This window comes from Juglans microcarpa x Juglans regia, chromosome 2D (assembly GCF_004785595.1).
Source record: "Juglans microcarpa x Juglans regia isolate MS1-56 chromosome 2D, Jm3101_v1.0, whole genome shotgun sequence".
Lineage (NCBI taxonomy): Eukaryota > Viridiplantae > Streptophyta > Magnoliopsida > Fagales > Juglandaceae > Juglans > Juglans microcarpa x Juglans regia.
The window spans coordinates 2,968,046-2,987,503 of NC_054596.1; the positions used below are offsets into that span (position 1 = coordinate 2,968,046).

At 35.7% G+C, this 19,458-nt stretch overlaps 2 protein-coding genes across 2 annotated transcripts; both read right to left on the reverse strand.

The window, feature by feature from the left end:
• Positions 1-2,342: 2,342 nt before the first annotated feature.
• LOC121251012 lies at positions 2,343-6,202 on the reverse strand. Its single transcript, XM_041150295.1, has 7 exons — positions 6,065-6,202; positions 5,882-5,962; positions 5,554-5,730; positions 4,509-4,679; positions 4,092-4,304; positions 3,887-3,975; positions 2,343-3,263 (listed from the first exon to the last, which is right to left on the reverse strand). The coding sequence occupies exons 1-7, from the start codon at positions 6,144-6,146 to the stop codon at positions 2,532-2,534; spliced, it is 1,545 nt and encodes a 514-aa protein (XP_041006229.1). The 5' UTR covers positions 6,147-6,202; the 3' UTR covers positions 2,343-2,531.
• A 1,912-nt stretch (positions 6,203-8,114) lies between these two features.
• Positions 8,115-15,280, reverse strand: LOC121250286 (potassium transporter 8-like). Its single transcript, XM_041149370.1, has 8 exons — positions 14,736-15,280; positions 14,156-14,642; positions 14,010-14,063; positions 10,669-10,929; positions 10,527-10,579; positions 9,934-10,057; positions 9,585-9,839; positions 8,115-9,208 (listed from the first exon to the last, which is right to left on the reverse strand). The coding sequence occupies exons 1-8, from the start codon at positions 14,772-14,774 to the stop codon at positions 8,157-8,159; spliced, it is 2,325 nt and encodes a 774-aa protein (XP_041005304.1). The 5' UTR covers positions 14,775-15,280; the 3' UTR covers positions 8,115-8,156.
• Between the last annotated feature and the right edge of the window lie 4,178 nt (positions 15,281-19,458).

Sequence of the window (19,458 nt, forward strand, 5' to 3'; positions counted from 1 at the left end):
CAATTTTAGTCTTAATTTGTAGAGAGAGAGAGAGGCATTTGCAAAGTAGCAAAAGCAAAGAAGACTTGAAAGAGTTTTTTGCCACTTAAATTTTTCTAGCTGGCTGGTCATCATTTAGACTCCGTCCAAACTGTCAATTTCTTCGGTTCAAACTTCAAACTCGATATTTGACTCAAAAAACTTGTTTGAAAATCTATAGAATTTTTTCGCCATTTTGATGCTACACACGAGTTTCTGCTTTTCCCATGCATTTTTTCTAATGTCATGGTGAGGCAAATCCTAGCCTGTTGCTAAAAGAAAAACAATTTTGTTTCAGGGTGTGCCAAATTTTGAGGATGTTTATGTTAGGATTTAAAAAAAAAAAAAAATAGGTACGATGATGTTCTAACAGCTTAGATACTGCATGGGACTTGATATTTGCGAATGCAGACTGCAGTAAAGAAGAATTTGGTCAAATAATGAATTTGGAACGGAATCTTTTGAGTTCAAATTTGTTGATCTCAGTTTTCTCCCCTCAAGATCATGGCCTCAAGTTTCCACTTTTCCATCTTCAAAGTTGCCAGTAGACACCAAGATTAGATTCCACCCCACAACAGTTTTCAACTTATCTGAGTTTCCTTGCATGCTTCGCAACATACACATTTCCGATGCGTGTTTGAACATGGTATTTTTTCCTCCATTTCTACCCAACCTTTTCTTTCTTGTATTTGGAAGAAGCTTACAATCTCTCGCTATAAATACCAGACTTGAATACCCAATTTCGCATCCCAGTTTCCTCTACACAAACAGAAGAGAGAAACCTTCTTTAAGCTTTCCACGTCCAGCATTAATCGATCCATCCATGGCTAGAAAACTATTTCAGACTCTTCATTTCCTTGTCCTTGTCATATTCATCTTAAGCTTGGTTTTGCCATTTCCTACCTCAGAAGCCCGCACTTTGCATGCTGCTCAAAATATTCCCCACAATGCCACTCTGAAGCCCAGTCCAAGCCGAGGACTAGGAAGGAGGGATGGTTTTAATGTCAAAGCTTCTGGCCGTGTGGTGAAAAAGAGTACAGAAGGTCCAGGCCCCGGAGACAATCATTAATTAGTTTGTTCATTGTGCCCACCAGTGATGATTGATAAAGCTGCATGCATTACTGTTAGGGTCCAAATTACAGCATAGAATTTGTCACATGCAGGACGACGTGATAGAAATAATTGCTTCATTAAGCTTTCATTCATGAAACAAATTTGAATTACTTGTATGTTTTGAATATTGAATGTACCAAAAAAAATAAAACTATTTCGTTCTTGATCGTTGCAATATAGTCCTAGATCTCATGAATAGTGTATATATATATATATATATTAAATAACTATATGTTGGGGCAGGCCATTGAGGTGATGATTGCATCGTTCGCGTGTATATATGATAAATTTAAACACGATAAATTAAAAATCAATTATAAATTGATGCATAAATTGGAGTCTACAAATAACAAACGCATTTTTTAAAATGAAAATATTATTAGTCCAATCACTATGATTTATTTTTATGAATTAATATGAAAAATAATATCAAGATAATTGTTATTTTTTTTTCAAATAATATTATATAGGAAAAGTACTATTATTTTTAAATCTAAGAAGAAATATAAAAAAATATCTTAAGTTGTTAATTTCATCCACAAAAATTCAATAACCAGAATTAATTTCAATTTAGATTATTTTTAAGTTATTAATATTTCATTATTACTATTATTATATTTTAATTAATATTAGAATAAAAAAAAAAGTTAATTGTAATTTGAATGATACATTGAAGGGCAAAAATTAATTACACAACTCATGAGGTTATTTTAATATTCCACACCCGAGGACAAAAACGTAAATTTAGAAATCAAGCAAAAGTCGTTCATAATATTTTAAGAAGAGGAAACTGATTTCTAGTTTAGTAACAAGAAGGATCAGAACACGGGTGGTAACATAGTTTTCTTTGTTAAGAACCTGTTTTGCACCACTGCTGACGGGCTCAATCAACCTGCACCGAAAGAAGTGTAGGAACTCGGTGGATCGAGGACACCTCCGATGCCGATATTAGTGTTTATAGACACTTACGATTATATAACTGCATAATACGCTCCGATAATCTTGGATATGATGAATATCAAACTTTAGATAGACAATGATCAAAGAAGGAAACATTGTTATGAGCGAGAATCTCGGATAGGAAGGCTCGAAATTTCCTAGATGGTTATATCATTAACAGGGCTTGAATATACCATTGTTATCCTCTTGTAGCTACATGCTGCAGCCCCCCTTACTTCCCGTTCGCTGGGCTTTCAGTTACAGGTTGATCGGGCCTGGGGAAATATCTGTCCCTCCATTCTTGATTTCTAGTAAAAACAAACTACAATGCGGTTTTAGTCATATATTACATTCTCGTACTTCCTTTTACCAGAATGAAACTGTGGAGAACTAACATTACCCCTAAAAAAACAAAAACGAAAAACGAGCAGCACCAATACCATAAGTTAGCAATCCCTTTACTAAAATAAAGCAGCACTCGATGATGGATATCCATGAGAGTAACCCGTGTAATTAAATCGGGGTCTAATATTATGGTGATTATAGATAGGATCTCCATAGTCAACAGCCTTTATTACCACAGCTTCTCGCCGTCCATCCTGCTCTTGAACTGCCCCAAAGACTATTTCATTCGTTTCGCAGCTCTTCTCATAGTAAGTTTGTGGGCCAGATGAAAAATGCCTGTGATGATGCTGCTGTTGTTGCTGATGCTGCTGCCGATGCTGCTGTTGTTGCAGATGCTGCATGTACAGATGTTGTTGGCGGTAATCGCCATCCCAGCCATTATAGTAAGCTTGACTTTGCTTGATATTGTGGTTCCTCTCCAGGTCCTTGGTCATAAAAGGGTAGGTCTTTTTTGGTGTAGGTGGTCTAGTTTCTATTGATGGTGGTGGCTCATCCTCGTCAGGTATCACAAAGCTCTCCTGCATGGGCCATGCAGTTGAATGTTTGTTCAGTTGTTGGTAGTGCTGATGATGGAGGAGGGGCTTTCTTCTTGAGCCTGAAAATAATCCCCCAAACATCTCAGCTACAGATGAGCCAGTGTTGAGGACAAGCTTCCCAAGAGAACTAAAGAATCCCTCTTCTGGTCTTTCAGGTTCATCTTCAGGTGGAATCAAGGGGGGCCTCACTGATTTAGGAGGTCTCTGATATGGTCCCACTGGTGAACCTTTCGTTATAGGTGCTCTTGAATTCTGAAATGGAAAAATATAAAACTAGTCATAGTCATATGATTAAGAGAATCAGTAGAGGAGAATTCCAGTTTGTTTCTATCATTGTGAATAATTTTAACATTTAGTCGTTATCTGCCAGGAGAATCTTTTGGTTTTCGGATTTAGAAAATTATTGGAAGTACATAAAATTAACTTGGAAAGTTTAATATATCTTTCATTTTAAGGCAGCAGAACAACGCACTTAAAGACAGATGCACATGCTGACGTTTAAAAATGTTCAGAGACTTCAGAATTCAAACAATATTTGTGTGCGCAATGTGCATATATATTCTATTTCCAACATCCAAGATGCATGAATAAATAATTGTTTTTGGATAAGTACATAAATATATAATGACAAATTTAATCTGCGATTAAAATATATATGGGACACATGCCCAATTCAATAGTAGTGAAAACAAAGAAAAAATGTGAATTCTTACACAACCATTCTAAGCCAGAGATAATAGCAAAATTGTAAATCTTTATTCTTTTAGGGACCAAACCAGAACATGATTGAAAAGTTTCAATTTGAAATTCTGACTTGAGCTGAAGATTTCCTATAGAGACACCTCTCTGGTCACTAACCCAATCTAATCACTTACATTTTTGGAAGAAAACATTACTTGCACCCTTCGTTGCAGTAATGCCAGCATGTAACCAAAAACCCCAGCTGCAACAAGAACTGCTATCCCTGCAATGTTAAAAACACTTCTTATACATCTCCATGACCTTGAATGAAAAACGACAGATGAAAGTATTCATTGTTTTGAAGAATGAAAGATGAAACTTTCCGTTGCTTCCTAATACCTAAATGGAAAGTACTATCATCCTGGTAAGAACAGTCATCATCATTTAGTTGGATCTCTCGAATTGCCTGGTTTCCTCTGTCTATAACCAAAAGTGAGCAGCTAGCTCCAACATAAACCACATCAAAATCATTCGAAAACTTTGCATCTTCACTTGGACCGTCAACATGACCACCTCCTCGGTCCCATGCTCCACCTGCAATAGTCGTTACCCCTGCCAAAAGATGAAATAAAATCATATTTATTCAGGTCCTATCCTAAAGTAGCAAGTGCTTAGGATGCCAAAATTTCAGCCACATGAGGACGGTGGGGATCTTTGAAAGAACTTTTTGTTCCCACTGTTTCATATCTTTTTAGCACTTTAAAAACACAATTGATTTTTTAACCCCAGCAATCCCTTAAACATCGATACATTTACCTGAATCAGCGATCTTCCTAATAGCCATATTTGAAGTGTCTGCAATGTAAATGTTTCCCTTATAATCCATGGTAAGTCCTTTTGGGTGGTTCATCCTTGCCTCTCTTGGCTTCCCATCTACGTGCCCAGAATACCCTTCAGGAGATCCAGCAACCAGCTTTGGCCTGCTATCTGCAGTATATTCATCCATTTTCACGCATAAGATTGATGGGTTTGATGAAAAGAATATGGTCAGCACCCAGGATATGGAGAAGAAACTTGATTAGATTGCAAAACTGAGATGTGTCTAGGCATCAGTTGTCCAAGAGGAAAAGAAATGAGAAACTTTATATTGTAGCTCGTTTGCATATCTAAATATAAAAAGAACTCAAGGAAACTTAAACCAACATTTGGTGCAACTGATTGATTTTCCCTGACTAAATCTAATGAAACAACTTTGAAAGCAAAAATGCAATTGGGCATCTATTAACCATATAAACAATTGAGTTGGTCATCGTCTTCAAGGGATTCAAAGGTATCTCATCAAAATACATGGATATCATTTTTTAAACGTAAAAGAACACAAAAGCCTGAATTGTGGTTAAGAAAGATAAAGGGCAACAAGATGAATGAAGAGGAAGTGTGGGGGCACTTGAGAGAAAACGGTCTCAAACAAAAGAGATCACCAAAAAGATGGAGTTGGTTTGGCAGAAACTAACTAAAAGGCCAATTGCACTTTCGAAAGTGGAGGCGTCAGCTAAACAAAAGCATATGGAACATATTTATAATGTTTCTCTAAGAACGAATTTGGATTCTGCCATGATTTCGCAAGGAAAGGAAACAAACAAAAAAAGAATGTCCCAAGTACGAAGCTAAAGTCGGCTTACCTTAATAGAAAACCCATTTTACGAGACTTGAATTGGGTATTCGAAATAATACTTTATGAAAAGAAAATCAAGACCATAATATTCAAGAAAAATAGAATTTGATCGAACTAAAAACACATTATCGGAAACAACGAAATGAGGCACAATTCCAAAACTGTTAAGAGCAAAAAGTATCTTACAACGAGACAATGGAGTTGAGATCTTGTACATATTACTGTTTTCAGAATCCAAAACAAGAAGCTCCCCACTTGGGGCCACCTCAACTGAGTATGGTTCAATGCCAAGCTTACTTCCATCGAATACCGTCTCCACCGTGTATCCCGCCTCAAATTTCATCATCGAACGATTAGAAACCGCTGAAATATCAAAGCCACAAAACTCATCAACCTGAAAAGTCCTTGTTTTTGTTTTATTAACCTAGCAATGCCAATGACAATCTCCAGCCTCCCATAAACAAACCCCAAAACAGGGCAAAACACACACACGAGCACGTTGAAATATCTATACCTGTCTTAGTGATGAACTTCTGTGTCCACAGCCACTTAATAAGAGCAGAGACCACATTGGAGACGACCCCACTAACAATTTCTGTAAATGTTTCAAAATGTCGAGAAAGTTTGAAACTTTAAAGCAGAGAATGTGAAAACGAAAATGTCGAACCCAGGTGAAGTCGAACCGTTTTATACTCACTTGCAGGATTTGTAGCTGAAGCTGAAGAAAACCCACCAAAAAGAACCACAAAAATAAGAGCCAAAAGGACCCAATTTCTCATCGTTGCTGCCGGTCAGAGTAGAGCATGAAAGAAGGAACAAAATGCTCAAATGTGGAGTAAGCTTTGCATTTTGAGACCCACTTAAGTAGAGGCCCACAGTGGCACAGATGGTGTTTGCCGACTCCACTTTACATGTTAATAAGTAAAATCTTCAGAGAGAGAGAGAGAGAGAGAGGAAGAAGTGAAAGAGACGAGGAGGGCATAATGATCATGGAAGGCTAAGTAGTAAACAGAAGTTAACAGAATTCGGAGGGGAGAACATAAAGGCAAAAGAGAGTGAGAAAGCAGAGTCAGGGGTGACAGCCAGAAGGAATCATGTACCCTATGTTGTGCCTTAAAGATGCGTTTGTGTTAAATTGTTAATCAAGTTGTGTATTGTTAATCAAGTTATGTTTTGTTACAGCAAGCTGAATTTGACAGCTCTTGGTTTCTCCGTAATTGGGGCGCCCCCTATTGAGTTAACCATGGGTGGAAGTCAAGTTTGCCACTTATTGCATGAAACTGAAACCGATGAAATTGTCTAAATTATGGGCAAAGCTGTAATTTAAATTGTGGGTGCCCACCTTTGCCCATTTGGAACTACAGTTTTCAGGTTTTTAACTAGTGCAGCCAGGTGTTCTGCAGTTTTGGACCTGTTCTGGAAGACAGTCAAAGGTGTGGCTTACAAAGAAAGCAACGTTTAACCAAATTGTTTACAGGCATCAAGAACGGTTGCCTCCTCGGTCTCCTTTTAGCTCCTCCCTAATCTTTAGTGATTACTCCATTATTAATTATTATTAATATCGTGTTTTTATGCTTTCTTTGAAGTTTTACTTGAGGTGTTCTTTTCTTTTTGTTTCTTTCCCTCAGCTCATCACGTGCTGTTGGTTGGATCTCGTATCAAAGGTGACGTCTTTATCTGAATCTCTGAGAATGTTTTCGTGTACTTTGAATTTATCTGCTGTTGCTGCGTCTTTGATGGTCGGAAGAGACAAATCTTTCTTTTCCTTTTCTTTTCTTTTCTGTTTGGCAGAAGGATTTGTTAGTCTCAAGGAGTAGATTAGCAGCGTATTGATTACGGTGGATCAAACAATTCCAAGTTTTTGTTTTTGAGAATCAGTAATATCTTCTATTCTATCACCAATCTTCAGAAATCAGGACTCTATTCTAAAAAAGTCATTCAAAATTCACTTCTGTTCGATCTCTGCCCACAGAAAAACACAAACATCTCAGCTCTAACCCAACATTTTCATCAAGCATACTCTGGTGAGCTTGCAGGACAAGGCCATTGAGGATTGTGCCAGCCACGTCTTACATTCAAACAATAAGAGAGATTGAGCAGGCATGTTACTGTATGATTGGGGAAAATCTCCTCCCTTTTCTTCTCCAGACACTGCGCACTCAGAAGTTTCAGCATTGTTCCGACTTCTGGATTGTTCATTGACTCGCAGATAGAACTGATATGATAGTGTCATTTTGTAGACTTTGTTTCTTATCTCTAAACATAACAACTATATAATTAATATTCATTATTTTCTTTTCTTTTGACAAATTATTTTGTCATATATGATGAAATGATGATTGTTAAAATGAAAATGAATAAAATCAGTCATATAATAACTAAAAAGATTATTATAATTATAGAATTAAGTTTACTTTTTTTTTTTTTCCATGGAAATTGGAATTCCTATATTTTTTTAACGTAATTATTAGGGTTTAAAATCTATGACCACTGATTTTGAAAACAGGAGGCATTCTTCGGAAGGCATAGAAGATACTGTCGTTTAAACAAGAGAGGGAACAAAATGAACGCGGAAATGGATCGACAAAAGAAAATATCGTCCTTTTCAGGTGACAGGCAAAACAGCAACAATAATTTGTGGGGAATGTGTTAAGATGATAAGCACGCTATTTTCTACTGCCAATTTAAAATCCTTCATGGATAGGCATATTGGAAGAGAGAGAGAGCATTTAAAACGACACAGATGCTGCTGAAAAGGAAGACTGCAAAGCTATAAGATACAATGACGATTAAACATGGTACACCATTCCCACCTCTAGAGTGGATGCATAAGGAAGGCTCAAAGCAAAAGTTGGTTCCCTAAAGTTTCTCCTTAAGAAATCGTAACCGAGATTAATCACCACTCTCTTCATCAGACTGGATCCTTTCTTTGCTCTCACATATGAATGCCCCATTATAAATGCCATTCCTGCCTCCCTAGCATCCATTAGTTCTCGCAACTCCTCACGAGCATCCCTATCAATCTGTGGACTCTTTGGCAAAACAAATCTCACCCTCTTCCTAAGCTTTTTTGGGGAGCGAATCTCCCTTAACTCCGAAGTGCCTACCATTTCTCCAACATTTCCATCATCCTCACACATTCTTATACCTACTAGGTTTGATGATGAACTCCCCACAACCGTCATATATCCATCATTCTCCACATCTTCTGTTCCCTCATCATTTGCTCGTCTCTCTGACCGGATGAATTCTGCAATGCTACACACAAGATCTTTTTCAAACTCATTGTCATCCTTCTGAACATCCCGATAGCCATACCGTGCTATGCATCTATACAGCCGGTACTCCTTGGGGCCAACTCTTCCCACCAAAAACCTTTCATTAGGTCTGACATGTGGCACTGGGACAGATTTGATACAGAGGAAGACCAAAACCTGGTGGAAAGCTGGGAGATTGGTGACAAAGTGAGAGAAAATAGCTGGGATCCCAGAAACCAGCTCGGTATGTATAAGTCCAATCCCCTTAACCCGAACAATTCCAAGACGAGGACCAAGACTGAGGAGCCAGTTGATGGGTACCTTATTTTGAACATCAAACTCATATTTCTTGAGTGTGCCATAATGCCAAATATACATAACAATTAGGAAGATAAATGAGAGGGCAATGGGGACCCAAGCTCCTTCACGGAACTTGATGAGTGATGCTGAAAAGTAGAGTGCTTCAACGGAGCCGAAGAAGAATATAAAACAAATGGCTAGGAAGACACTTCTGTGCCAGCATAGGACGATAACTAGAGACATTAGACAGCTCGTCACGAGCATAACAGTTATAACTGCCAAACCTGTTCATAAGAAGAAGAGGATGCTGTAAAAATGATGTACATTATAGCTTATAAAACATTGGATTTAGCTTCTTCTTTTTTTGTGAGTTGGCGTCTCAATAATCTTAAATAAAATAATTAGATTGTTTCCTGGGTGATTCCATTCCATATCAAGGCAGTTTTGAAATCTAAAGGTGGAGATGGACTTAACAGATTGCTGTCTTGGTAAAAGTGATAAGACTTTCATGCAGGCCAAAACCTGAGGGCCACCACAGTCATTTTTGTGATAAAATCCAACCGGATCCGACTAAGGAAAAGAAATGGGGAGTAAATAACATAAAAACAATCTTGTGTGTGCGCACGCACAAAAACCAAACTTTGATGTGGACAGTAGTACCTGCTGCATTGCCCATGCGTTTTGTGTCTCTAAAACCAATAGTAACAGCCAAGCATAACAGCATTAAAATCCAATTGATCTCCGGAATATAAATTTGGCCATGTATTTTAGATGATGTGTGGACAATTTTGACCCTTGGAAAGCAACCCAAAGCAGAGCACTGTTTGATTATGGAGAAAGTCCCAGTGATGATGGCTTGACTTCCAACCACGGCTGCAAGTATGGCTATTGCCAGAACAGGCCATCTTATTTTCTCTGGAACAACAAGATCAGTACTTTAAACTGGTTAATCCCCAATCCAAAAGTTAAATCAGATTACCTATAATCTACATTACAATTATGCACCTACCCGGTACAGAGACATAGAATCCAATCTGATAGTGACTTTCAATAACATGATGCTTTGAAAGATAAGCAGCTTGCCCCATATATGCTAGGATCAAGGATGGGTAAACCATACAGGTGAAAGCAATCTGCAAGAAAGTGGCTTTCTGTGAAACAAGTAGCTTGCATTGTGGTGGTTTTTGCCAAAGACCATATGCATAATAATTTATCAAGGATGATATATGAGCTTAAATTAGTGAATCCCTTGTATAGTATGACCATGCAAGTCTTTTACTTAATATGTTGATATCTACTAGAGGAGACGCTGCCCAAGAACATATATTTAAGATTATTTATACTATTTGCAGGACAAATATGGGTAATAGGATTTTTAGCTGCTGCAATGAGGGTAGAATGCCTTTGGAACACCGATGATCAGAAACTTCAGCAATTTGTTTTCCAAATCCATATACTCATTAGTATTAAAGGCACAGGTAAAATATGTCCCATAGTATCTCATGACAGATGAAGCTAGTACATCTTTTTTATTTGATTTCAAGTCTGTTTTGGTCTGTACATGATGACTACAAGAAGAAGAGTCTGATTAGATTAATGTACCTTAATAGACAACTGTGAGAAGTGTCCCAGATCAGCAAACATAGCTTCTGAGCCTGAAATGTTGAAAATTTAGTAGAAGAGGAAAAATATTCCCATTGGGTATATGGCTAGACAACACAGTATGCTCTATATACTATTGTACCTGTTATACACAAAAGAATTCCACCCAAGGACATCCAACCTCCCCGTTGTGTCTTCTTCAAAAATTTGTACATGTAGTAGGGAGAGAGTGCTTGGTAAACGTGGGGATTCCAATGGAAGATATTATACACACCAATAGCACTGATGCATAAAAGCCATGTAATCACAACAGGTGCAAAGAGGAACCCCACCCGATGGGTCCCATAATGCTGGAGAGCAAACAAGAAGACCAGTATGATACAAGTAACTGGGACCTCAACATCTGCAGAATCAATGAACTTTGAGGGAACAGAATACCATGCTCAAGCATATGAGAAATCATATTCCACAAGCATCACCCATATCCCTAATCAACCTCCACAACTTGTGTAAAGCATAAGATCATGCGGCTTCTTAAGAAGAAAATGAAGCTTCAATGTGCTTAGGAGTACTTCTATGAAGCACATTTATGGACTAAAAAGGAAGGTCATTGAGTTTTAATTCATCATAACTAAACTCAATGGCGGCTTGAACTGTCATCCCTAAGTGTCTAGTGTATAAGCATAGTCTTTGGAGCTTTCAGGTTTCTTTTTTGACAACATAAACAAATATATGAAAAGGGAAAAAAATAATATAAAACAAACAGTGTATCATATGCATTTATAGCACAAAGTTCATATGCAATGAATGGGAATGGAAAGATCTTCCTTTCACCTTAATTTGTGAAAGCTTGCTTCTCATATCTGCTTTTAAATTCCCAGTAACATAGATATTTAATTAACCGATTGCCATCATAGGAGAATGAGTATGAGTTCTGTAACTTTCTTCTGATAGAACAAAAACCATCCTAAGATTGGGGAAGCACACTTTGAAGGAAGGAAAATCAAATATTTCACAAAGAAGTTACAAGCTTTCAGGATCTGAAATGAGAACTCAGTAATGAAAGTGACAGGGGGTATGCTACGCTTTAGAGGAAGCTAGATGATGCAAGTATTCAGGACTAAGAAGTGCAGGCCAGGTGTGCTGGAGCTGTGAGAAAGAAAGCAGTAAAGAAACAGAGAAAAAAGGAGAAAAAAAAAAAAGAAACTTTATCTTTGGAAGCTGCATGGTGGTGTGAGAACAATAGAGTACAATTTTACCGCACACAGATAGGAAGACTGAGAGAGCTGTAGAGGGGCTTTGGGGGGGGGGGGGGGGTGGGGGTGGGTAGGTGGGGGGGAACATTTTGTCGGGATCAAGGAACGATGCATGGCAGCAGAGAGTTTTCGCTTCAATAATTCCATCAACATTATATTTTTGAGTTTTCAGCTTCAATTATTTTGCTCACTATCATATCTTTATTTAGCTTCAATAATTAGATTTGCATTAGATTTTCTATATGAGGAGGTAATTAAAAGTGGCAGTTATGACAATTTGAAGCCTTGAATTTTCCTTAAAAACCCTCAGGTCAAGTTCAACAAATTTCTGAGCAAGAAACATTTAATGAACAAATGATAGGGTTTCCCTAAAGCATGTACACAAAATATATCATTTGATGGAACTTGCACGTTTTCATGGATGATTCTGAAAGCACTTCCCAAAATCACAGATAGAGGCCATATGGGCTCACCTAAATGAACGTTATTAATTCATCTGCATTCAGTTCTTCCATCCAGGCTTCATTTTGCTGCTTTAAAAAACTAACTACATATAAATCTTGATTGCAGGGAGGACTTGATGTCAACCACCAATACACAGGTTGAGTATGAATTTAACACCAACATGATTGATGGACATAAGTGAGTTACATATCACGTGTACAAATAATGCCTTATAACTGTGCCATTTCCAATCAAAATGTGGACAGAGAAGAAAACTTTGAGACGGGACAAAGAGTCTTGAAAATTAAGAACTCCCATGTGATTTGTGATTGCTCTGAAGTAAGGTTTTTGTTGCTAACTACTTTTCGAAATGTGAATAAAGAAGCACCACCCTTTAAGAGAAAGGGACAAAAACATTCTAGGTTATGTTAGCAGGCATACACCTATAATTGCTCGGTCAGACTCCTCTAATCTAAGGGTGTATATTTCATCAAATAGCCTATCAAAGTCCAATCAATTAGGTTAATTTAGGATGGATGGTGGGGAACACATTGCTCACATATTGCAATGGCCAGCAAGTGTAGACAGCAGGACCCGCAAAAAAGACTGCAGATAGTAGCCCACTAGTAGGAGGACGAATGAGGCGATTACACCTATGATAGGAATAAGAAGGACAATGGAAGAACTAGTGGAGATCTAGAGAGTGGAAATGCAATACATATCTTCAGATATGATCCAAAGAGACTGAAGGAGATGATTAGACCACAGTGGTTGAAGTCGATAAAAGAATGATGATGCTGATGATTTCATTCTGGTATGTTATGCAGTACAATGCTTGGGACAGGAACTAGTGGGTCAAGGCTTGGTTGACACCAGGGTCACAACTATATGTATGCCTCATGGGAGACTTTAGTGACAGACTTTATTTGGCTAGTCTAATAATAGTCATTATTCCAATTACAGGATCTAACAGTGAAATTGAATGCCCCCATCCCCATGTAATTTTATCCTATTCAGAGTCTTGTCCAAACTCATCTACCTTTTCTTCGCCTACTAAAGACAGCTTAACTTTATGAAAGGTAAAACTTTATGTCTTAGTCTTCTAATTTTATGAAGTTAAGCTTCTATCTTAGCCACAAATTGCATCTTTATTACTAAACAGGGCGCCATCAACTTGACCTTCTACATTGTTAATTTAAACATATTTTATTGTTTGATAGCGATTTGACTTTGATTAAAGCAGGTAGTTTGTCTTAATTACACACGTAGGAAATCACAATAATGGACTCTCCTAACTTGTCCACTAACTTCACATCTGTTCATCAGGAAAAAAAAAAAAAAAAAAAAAAAAAGACACAGAAAGAGAAAGAAAATGCTTTTGAAATTCAAATATTATTTAAGCTTTGCATATGCAACAGCAAATCAAGACTTGTACCTAACTATGATTTGATTCTTTAATCCTATTCACACCATGGATGTGATATAGACGCAAACAAAAAAAAAAAAAAATCTCTGGAAAAGTGCACCCACAAGAACTCGGTATCCCTCACTGCCCACAGTAACTAGATACCAAGATCAGTGGAATATTTTCCTGATTACCTAATCATTTCAAATGTGTAGTCTTTTATCTATGCTTTTGAAGTGGATTTCTCTAAATAAAATTTTCATCATGTGGTTAGTAAAATTATTTTATTTGCAAATCAACAAGAAGATCTACCAGATAGCGGAAAACCTCTGATGTAAGTTATATTTTCAGACATCGGCCGCTAGTTAAGGAACTTACATCGGTGGTGCTCGTTTGACATGGAGAGCTCCACTCCGGACACAGCCGAAAACACTACAGTGACCAAAACCAGAAAGAATTCTCAGTCAGTGAAATCCCAAGCTTACAACTTGAAACAGAATCGACGATATCATAACTTCAAATACCAGAAATTGCTGGTGTGAGCACCCCATCTCCAATGACCATACAAGTCCCAATCAAAGCCAGAACAAGCAGTAACTTTTGCAGCACTCTATACTTCTCCAATGTCGACTTTAACCTCCACCCTATACTTCCCTTATCGGATTCAATCCCGTGTTTTGTGTACTCCGATAGTTCCTCATCAGCGAGTTGACAATTGGGCAATGCGTTAACTCGGGCGTGCCGGCATAGTAATGAATACAAAGCAAAAGTCCCACCTTCACCATTATCATCAGCTCTAAGCACGATAAACACATACTTGAATAGCGGCACCAGCGTGAGTGTCCAGAACACGAAGGACAAAACCCCATATATTTCCTCATTAGTCTCTGAATGCTTGATATCCTCAGCAAAAGCGCTTTTGTATACATATAAAGGAGAAGTACTTAAATCTCCATAGACAACGCCCAAGCTCTGATAAGCCAATATTAGCACTGTCTTCCATGAATCTTTCTGAAACAAAAAAAAACAAGAAGATGATCAGAAAGTCCGGGATTTCTGAGGAGATTTTCAAGATACTCACGAACACTGTACCAGATGTCTTACCTTGATTGGCTGGTTAGGGATCACACCCTCCAAATCCATGCTGGCTTGTCTTGGAATCACAGAAAGTACATTCTCCGAACAAGTAGAACGAAAGTAAGGACGAACCCAGATAGATGAACACCCTCCCAAGTTCGAAGAAGCCGAAGAAAACCAAAAAGAAAAACCTTCTAGACAATATCGATTTGTTTCACTTGGAAGTGCAGAAAGTGATTCATGACCCACCAACCCTTTTATCCCGATAAAAAAGAAAAGAAGAGAAAAACCGATAAACGAACGTAGATAAAACAAGAATAAACGCGAAACGCCAAGAACGTATATCAAGATTCAAGAATGGTATTGAAACAAGGTGGTGGTGGATGGAATTGGAGCTATATAAGTATGTTGGGGGTATTGTTTATTCTTTTTTTTTTTTTCGTGAATACTGGTGGGTTTTGGGTGGTTTGCTTGCTTTGTATTAGTTCAGATTCTATATGGAATCTTGTGTCCTCTTCCTCCACTTGTCGTTCACTGAAACATACATCTGCTTTTTGGAAAGTCGAGTGTGTGCTCTGTAAACGAAGCAGGCACTCAAGAAATTCTCTCTCTCTCTTTCTCTCTCTCTCTCTCACTGATCACTGAAAGCAACTTTTCCTTCTGAGATTACAAGGCTTAACACGGATATTTTCTCGGAAGTGGACCACAATTATTTCAATTAACACCTCTTTATTCTTACAATTACTCTCATTTCCTTTAATCATATCTTATCTAATTATTATAATTTTTTTAAATTTTCACATCAAATAAAATAAATAATTTAATTTTTTTTAAATCTTAAAATAAAAATAATATTAAAAAATATATTTTAATAATATTTTATTTTATTTTTAAATTTTAATCTCATCTTATTCTATCTCTTTTTTTTTTTTTTTTTAATAATAATTCAATGGTTGATATAAATGACTCTACATAACAGGCTTACCCAGCTACCAAACAACTTCTCAAGCAAAAACAAAATCCTGGCTATCAATCAAATATTCAAATCTATCCATTTGGTGTAAAGCAGGATTTTTGTAATTATTTCTTTTTAAAGTTGGGTATTCATGATGTTAACTGATGTTGCATACTTCTCGCAGAATTAGGATGCGTGCCTTATAAGCTCACCTGCCTAATTAAACTCCTAGGTGTTTTTTGGACATGAACGTTGAAAATAAAATAAAATATTATTTTTTAATATTATTTTTAAAAAAATTAAAAAATTTAAATTATTTATTATATTTTATAAAAAAATTTAAAAAAAATTATAATGATGAAATAAAATAAAATACTTTCACTATCTAAACAGAATTTAATTATTTAAGCTAGCTGTTATTCCATCTTGATCTTTAAGCTGTGCATTGAAAAGAACGTCTTTAGCGCTGAAGTTCATAAAATCTGAAACACATGATACTGAATGTCAATGAATTCATTTTGGACGGACCTTTTGTATTAGCTGTATGATAAGAATTTCAGAGTGGACGGATTTTCAAAGCCATAGCCGTTGTTTATGCTCAGCAAGGCATCTGGACACAGAAAATTGGAGCAGACAAAAGGGTATGGAATTAATAGCTTACAAATTGAGAGAATAATAATAATAAAGATTTCCTCCAAATCCAGTCCATTTAGTTATGTTTACCCTTTTAATATTCGCATATTTTTTTAATAGGATTATAGTATTAGTTCACCTTTAATTAATTCTGTCTGCCTAACATCTAGACACTCTTTTCACTAATACTATTAATTCCTTCTCTTTATCAGTTAAAAATAATTTATTTCTTATGATCTGTAGAGATTTTAATTGTAACGATGACATCAAAGGTAAAACAAGACAAAGGTGAAGGTGAGGGAAGCAAACAATCTGAACTGTGAAGAAGTTCCAAAAGTTTAAAGGAATCGTTTGGACAGCAAGACGAGACGAGACCAGATAGTTTATGAATAATAATGAGATATTAAGTTGCATTTAGATAATGAAGTATTTTTAGATATTCTGTAAATAGTAATAAAAAAATAATAAAAAAGTAATGATAAAATATTGAATAGTAATAAATAATAATAAAAAATAATAATAAAATAATAAATAATAGTGAAGTATTATGAGAATATTTGAAATATTTGAAATATTCTCAATATCCAAATTGAGATGAGATGAATTGATTTTTAAAAATTTGTGTGTTTAGATATAGAAATGAGATGAGATGATTTTAATTTCTTTTAAAATTTGATAAAGTTGTGGGTTCCAACAATTATTGCATAGTTATAAATATGCAATTACTATTATTTATAAATATAGAAGATTGCGTGTTTAATGATTGAGTATTATTTATAAATATATTTTTTATTAATTAATATCAATTAATAAATTAAATACTCATAAACATATTTAAATCACAAAATCAATACGATTGTTTTTTCAAAATTTAGATTATTCCATAATTTCCAAAAATATCAATTTTTATTATAATATACATCATTCTAAGATCAATTGGAGAGTAAAAAATTCCGTACGGTATTTTTTCCGAACCCATTATTTCATTGACGCCTATACATATTTTTTGAGTGGGGAAGGAAGGAGGACGAGCACTCTACGGAAGAAGAGTCCAAACGAGGGAGTAGGATGAGGGAGGAAAGAGTTGAGCCTCGTGTTTTGTGTTTTGGTGCGTGATTTGTCACCTTAGTGAACAAAAATGAAATGCTATCAAAACACGTTCAGATAAGATGAGATACACTTGAGCACATTTAAATACGGATAAAGAAAATAAAGAGACTTCGTGTTTCACTTTTATATCCAAATCAGGTATAAATTGAATAGAGTGTAGAGTCAGAATTTTTCGATACTTCTATTATAATATCATATAAAATTATTATTTATTCAAAAGACTTAAACAAATAGAAAGAGAGATTTAATTATTTATATTAAATTCTTAACAAAGTCTAATAATATCAATCGGCTTTCTTTTTTGAAGGGATGACTATTTCCCCATTACATAACATAGTTAATGCCCATATGCCCTACATCCACCTTCCCTCTTATTGTCCGTCTTATGGTTTTTGGAATCTCAAAGAGTGGGATGCCCATTTGCCCTCCCTACATGCACGCACGCACATATTGGCGCTACGATGAATTTGCTGAATTCATGAGAAGAGAGAACACAGCCAATACCTTAGCTGAGATGCTCTACCTACAAACAAAACTCAGGATCTCCAAGAGATGCTGAGATAATACAAAGAAAGAAAATCCAAAAGAGGAGGCCATTATATATTAGAAGAGTAATGTTACATATAAATCGTAGAGTGCATAAGTACCGTACAGTCATTTTGAAAAAGTGTAGGGTCTATTATTAAAAAATTAATTTTTTATCGTGTGAATTTCGTATATATTCATTTTTTTAAAGTGATTGTGTAACACTTGCGCACTCACAACTACAACTATCATTTCTTATATCCAAAGTAAACAAGAAATGATAAGCTGACTAATACACACAATTTATAATAGAAATCAAGCTTGAAGTTGAGCCAGTCCGTTGAATCCGGGTTTTATCCTGTTCCTACACAAGGCCATCTGATTCAAATAATTTATACCCTTAAAATATTAATATCCTTCTGCATGCACCTTCCCTGCAAGAACCCACATTACTTGGAAGTTGCCCCCCAGTGAAATGCGATGCAATAATTCATTCAGGAATAGAGATCCTCCTTAACAGATCTCCAATGCTTACTATGCTCTGTTCTGACATCAAATGATTTATAGATCCCCAAACTTCCACTTTGATCCAGTTTTCTCTTTTCTTAAGTCCAATGAAAATGAAGCATCTCGTGTATTGTATATTTATATGGATTTCTGGTTTAACATACACCAGAAAGCAGAAGCGCAGTTGTTGTCAAGTGATGGATTTCTGACTAGGTTCAAGGTGAATCGTTCATGTCATCCTGTCAGGTTTGCAAGATGACACCCAGCAAGTCTATCTTCAAAATAATAATAATAATAATAATAATAATAATAATAAAAAAGTTAGGCAGAGGTTGTAGATATTACTCTGTGTATACATGTTTGAAATTCTTTAACAACATTTATTTTAGAATAATGTTAGATTCAGTCATAGAGTTAGTAAGTGTCGCGTAATTCTTTTAAAAAAAAAGAGATCTACTATTAAAAATTAATTTTTTTCACGTGAGTTTTATATTTTCTCACATTTTTTTAAAATGATTGTACGGTATTTACGCACTCCATAGCTGTAAATATCATTTCTATTTATTTTATAGGTTATGTTACTCATCATCTCATACCACACATCATACATATTTTTATTTTTATTTTTATTTTATTCTTGCTAAACTAATTGAGTTGTTTTACTTAATATCTATATATCACATATTTTTTATTAAAAAAATAAAAAAAAGTATGATATGTAGTGTATGAAATGTTAAGTAAAATTATTCTTATTTTATTTTATATGGCATCACGTCACTTGGGCTTTTCATTTCAGTCAAAACATAAATATTTTGTAAAAAAATATTTACAAACACGCTTATAATCATACTAAAAAAAATACAAAAACTCTACTAAATACACCACTAATGTGGAAGTTTGTCGTATTAATTAGTATAAAAGAGTATTTTTGTTTTAGCTTTGTATTTACACATCGAATTTATAAATGAGTGCTTAAAAATAAAGTTAGTTATCGTCCTCATCTACAAAAATAATAAAGTT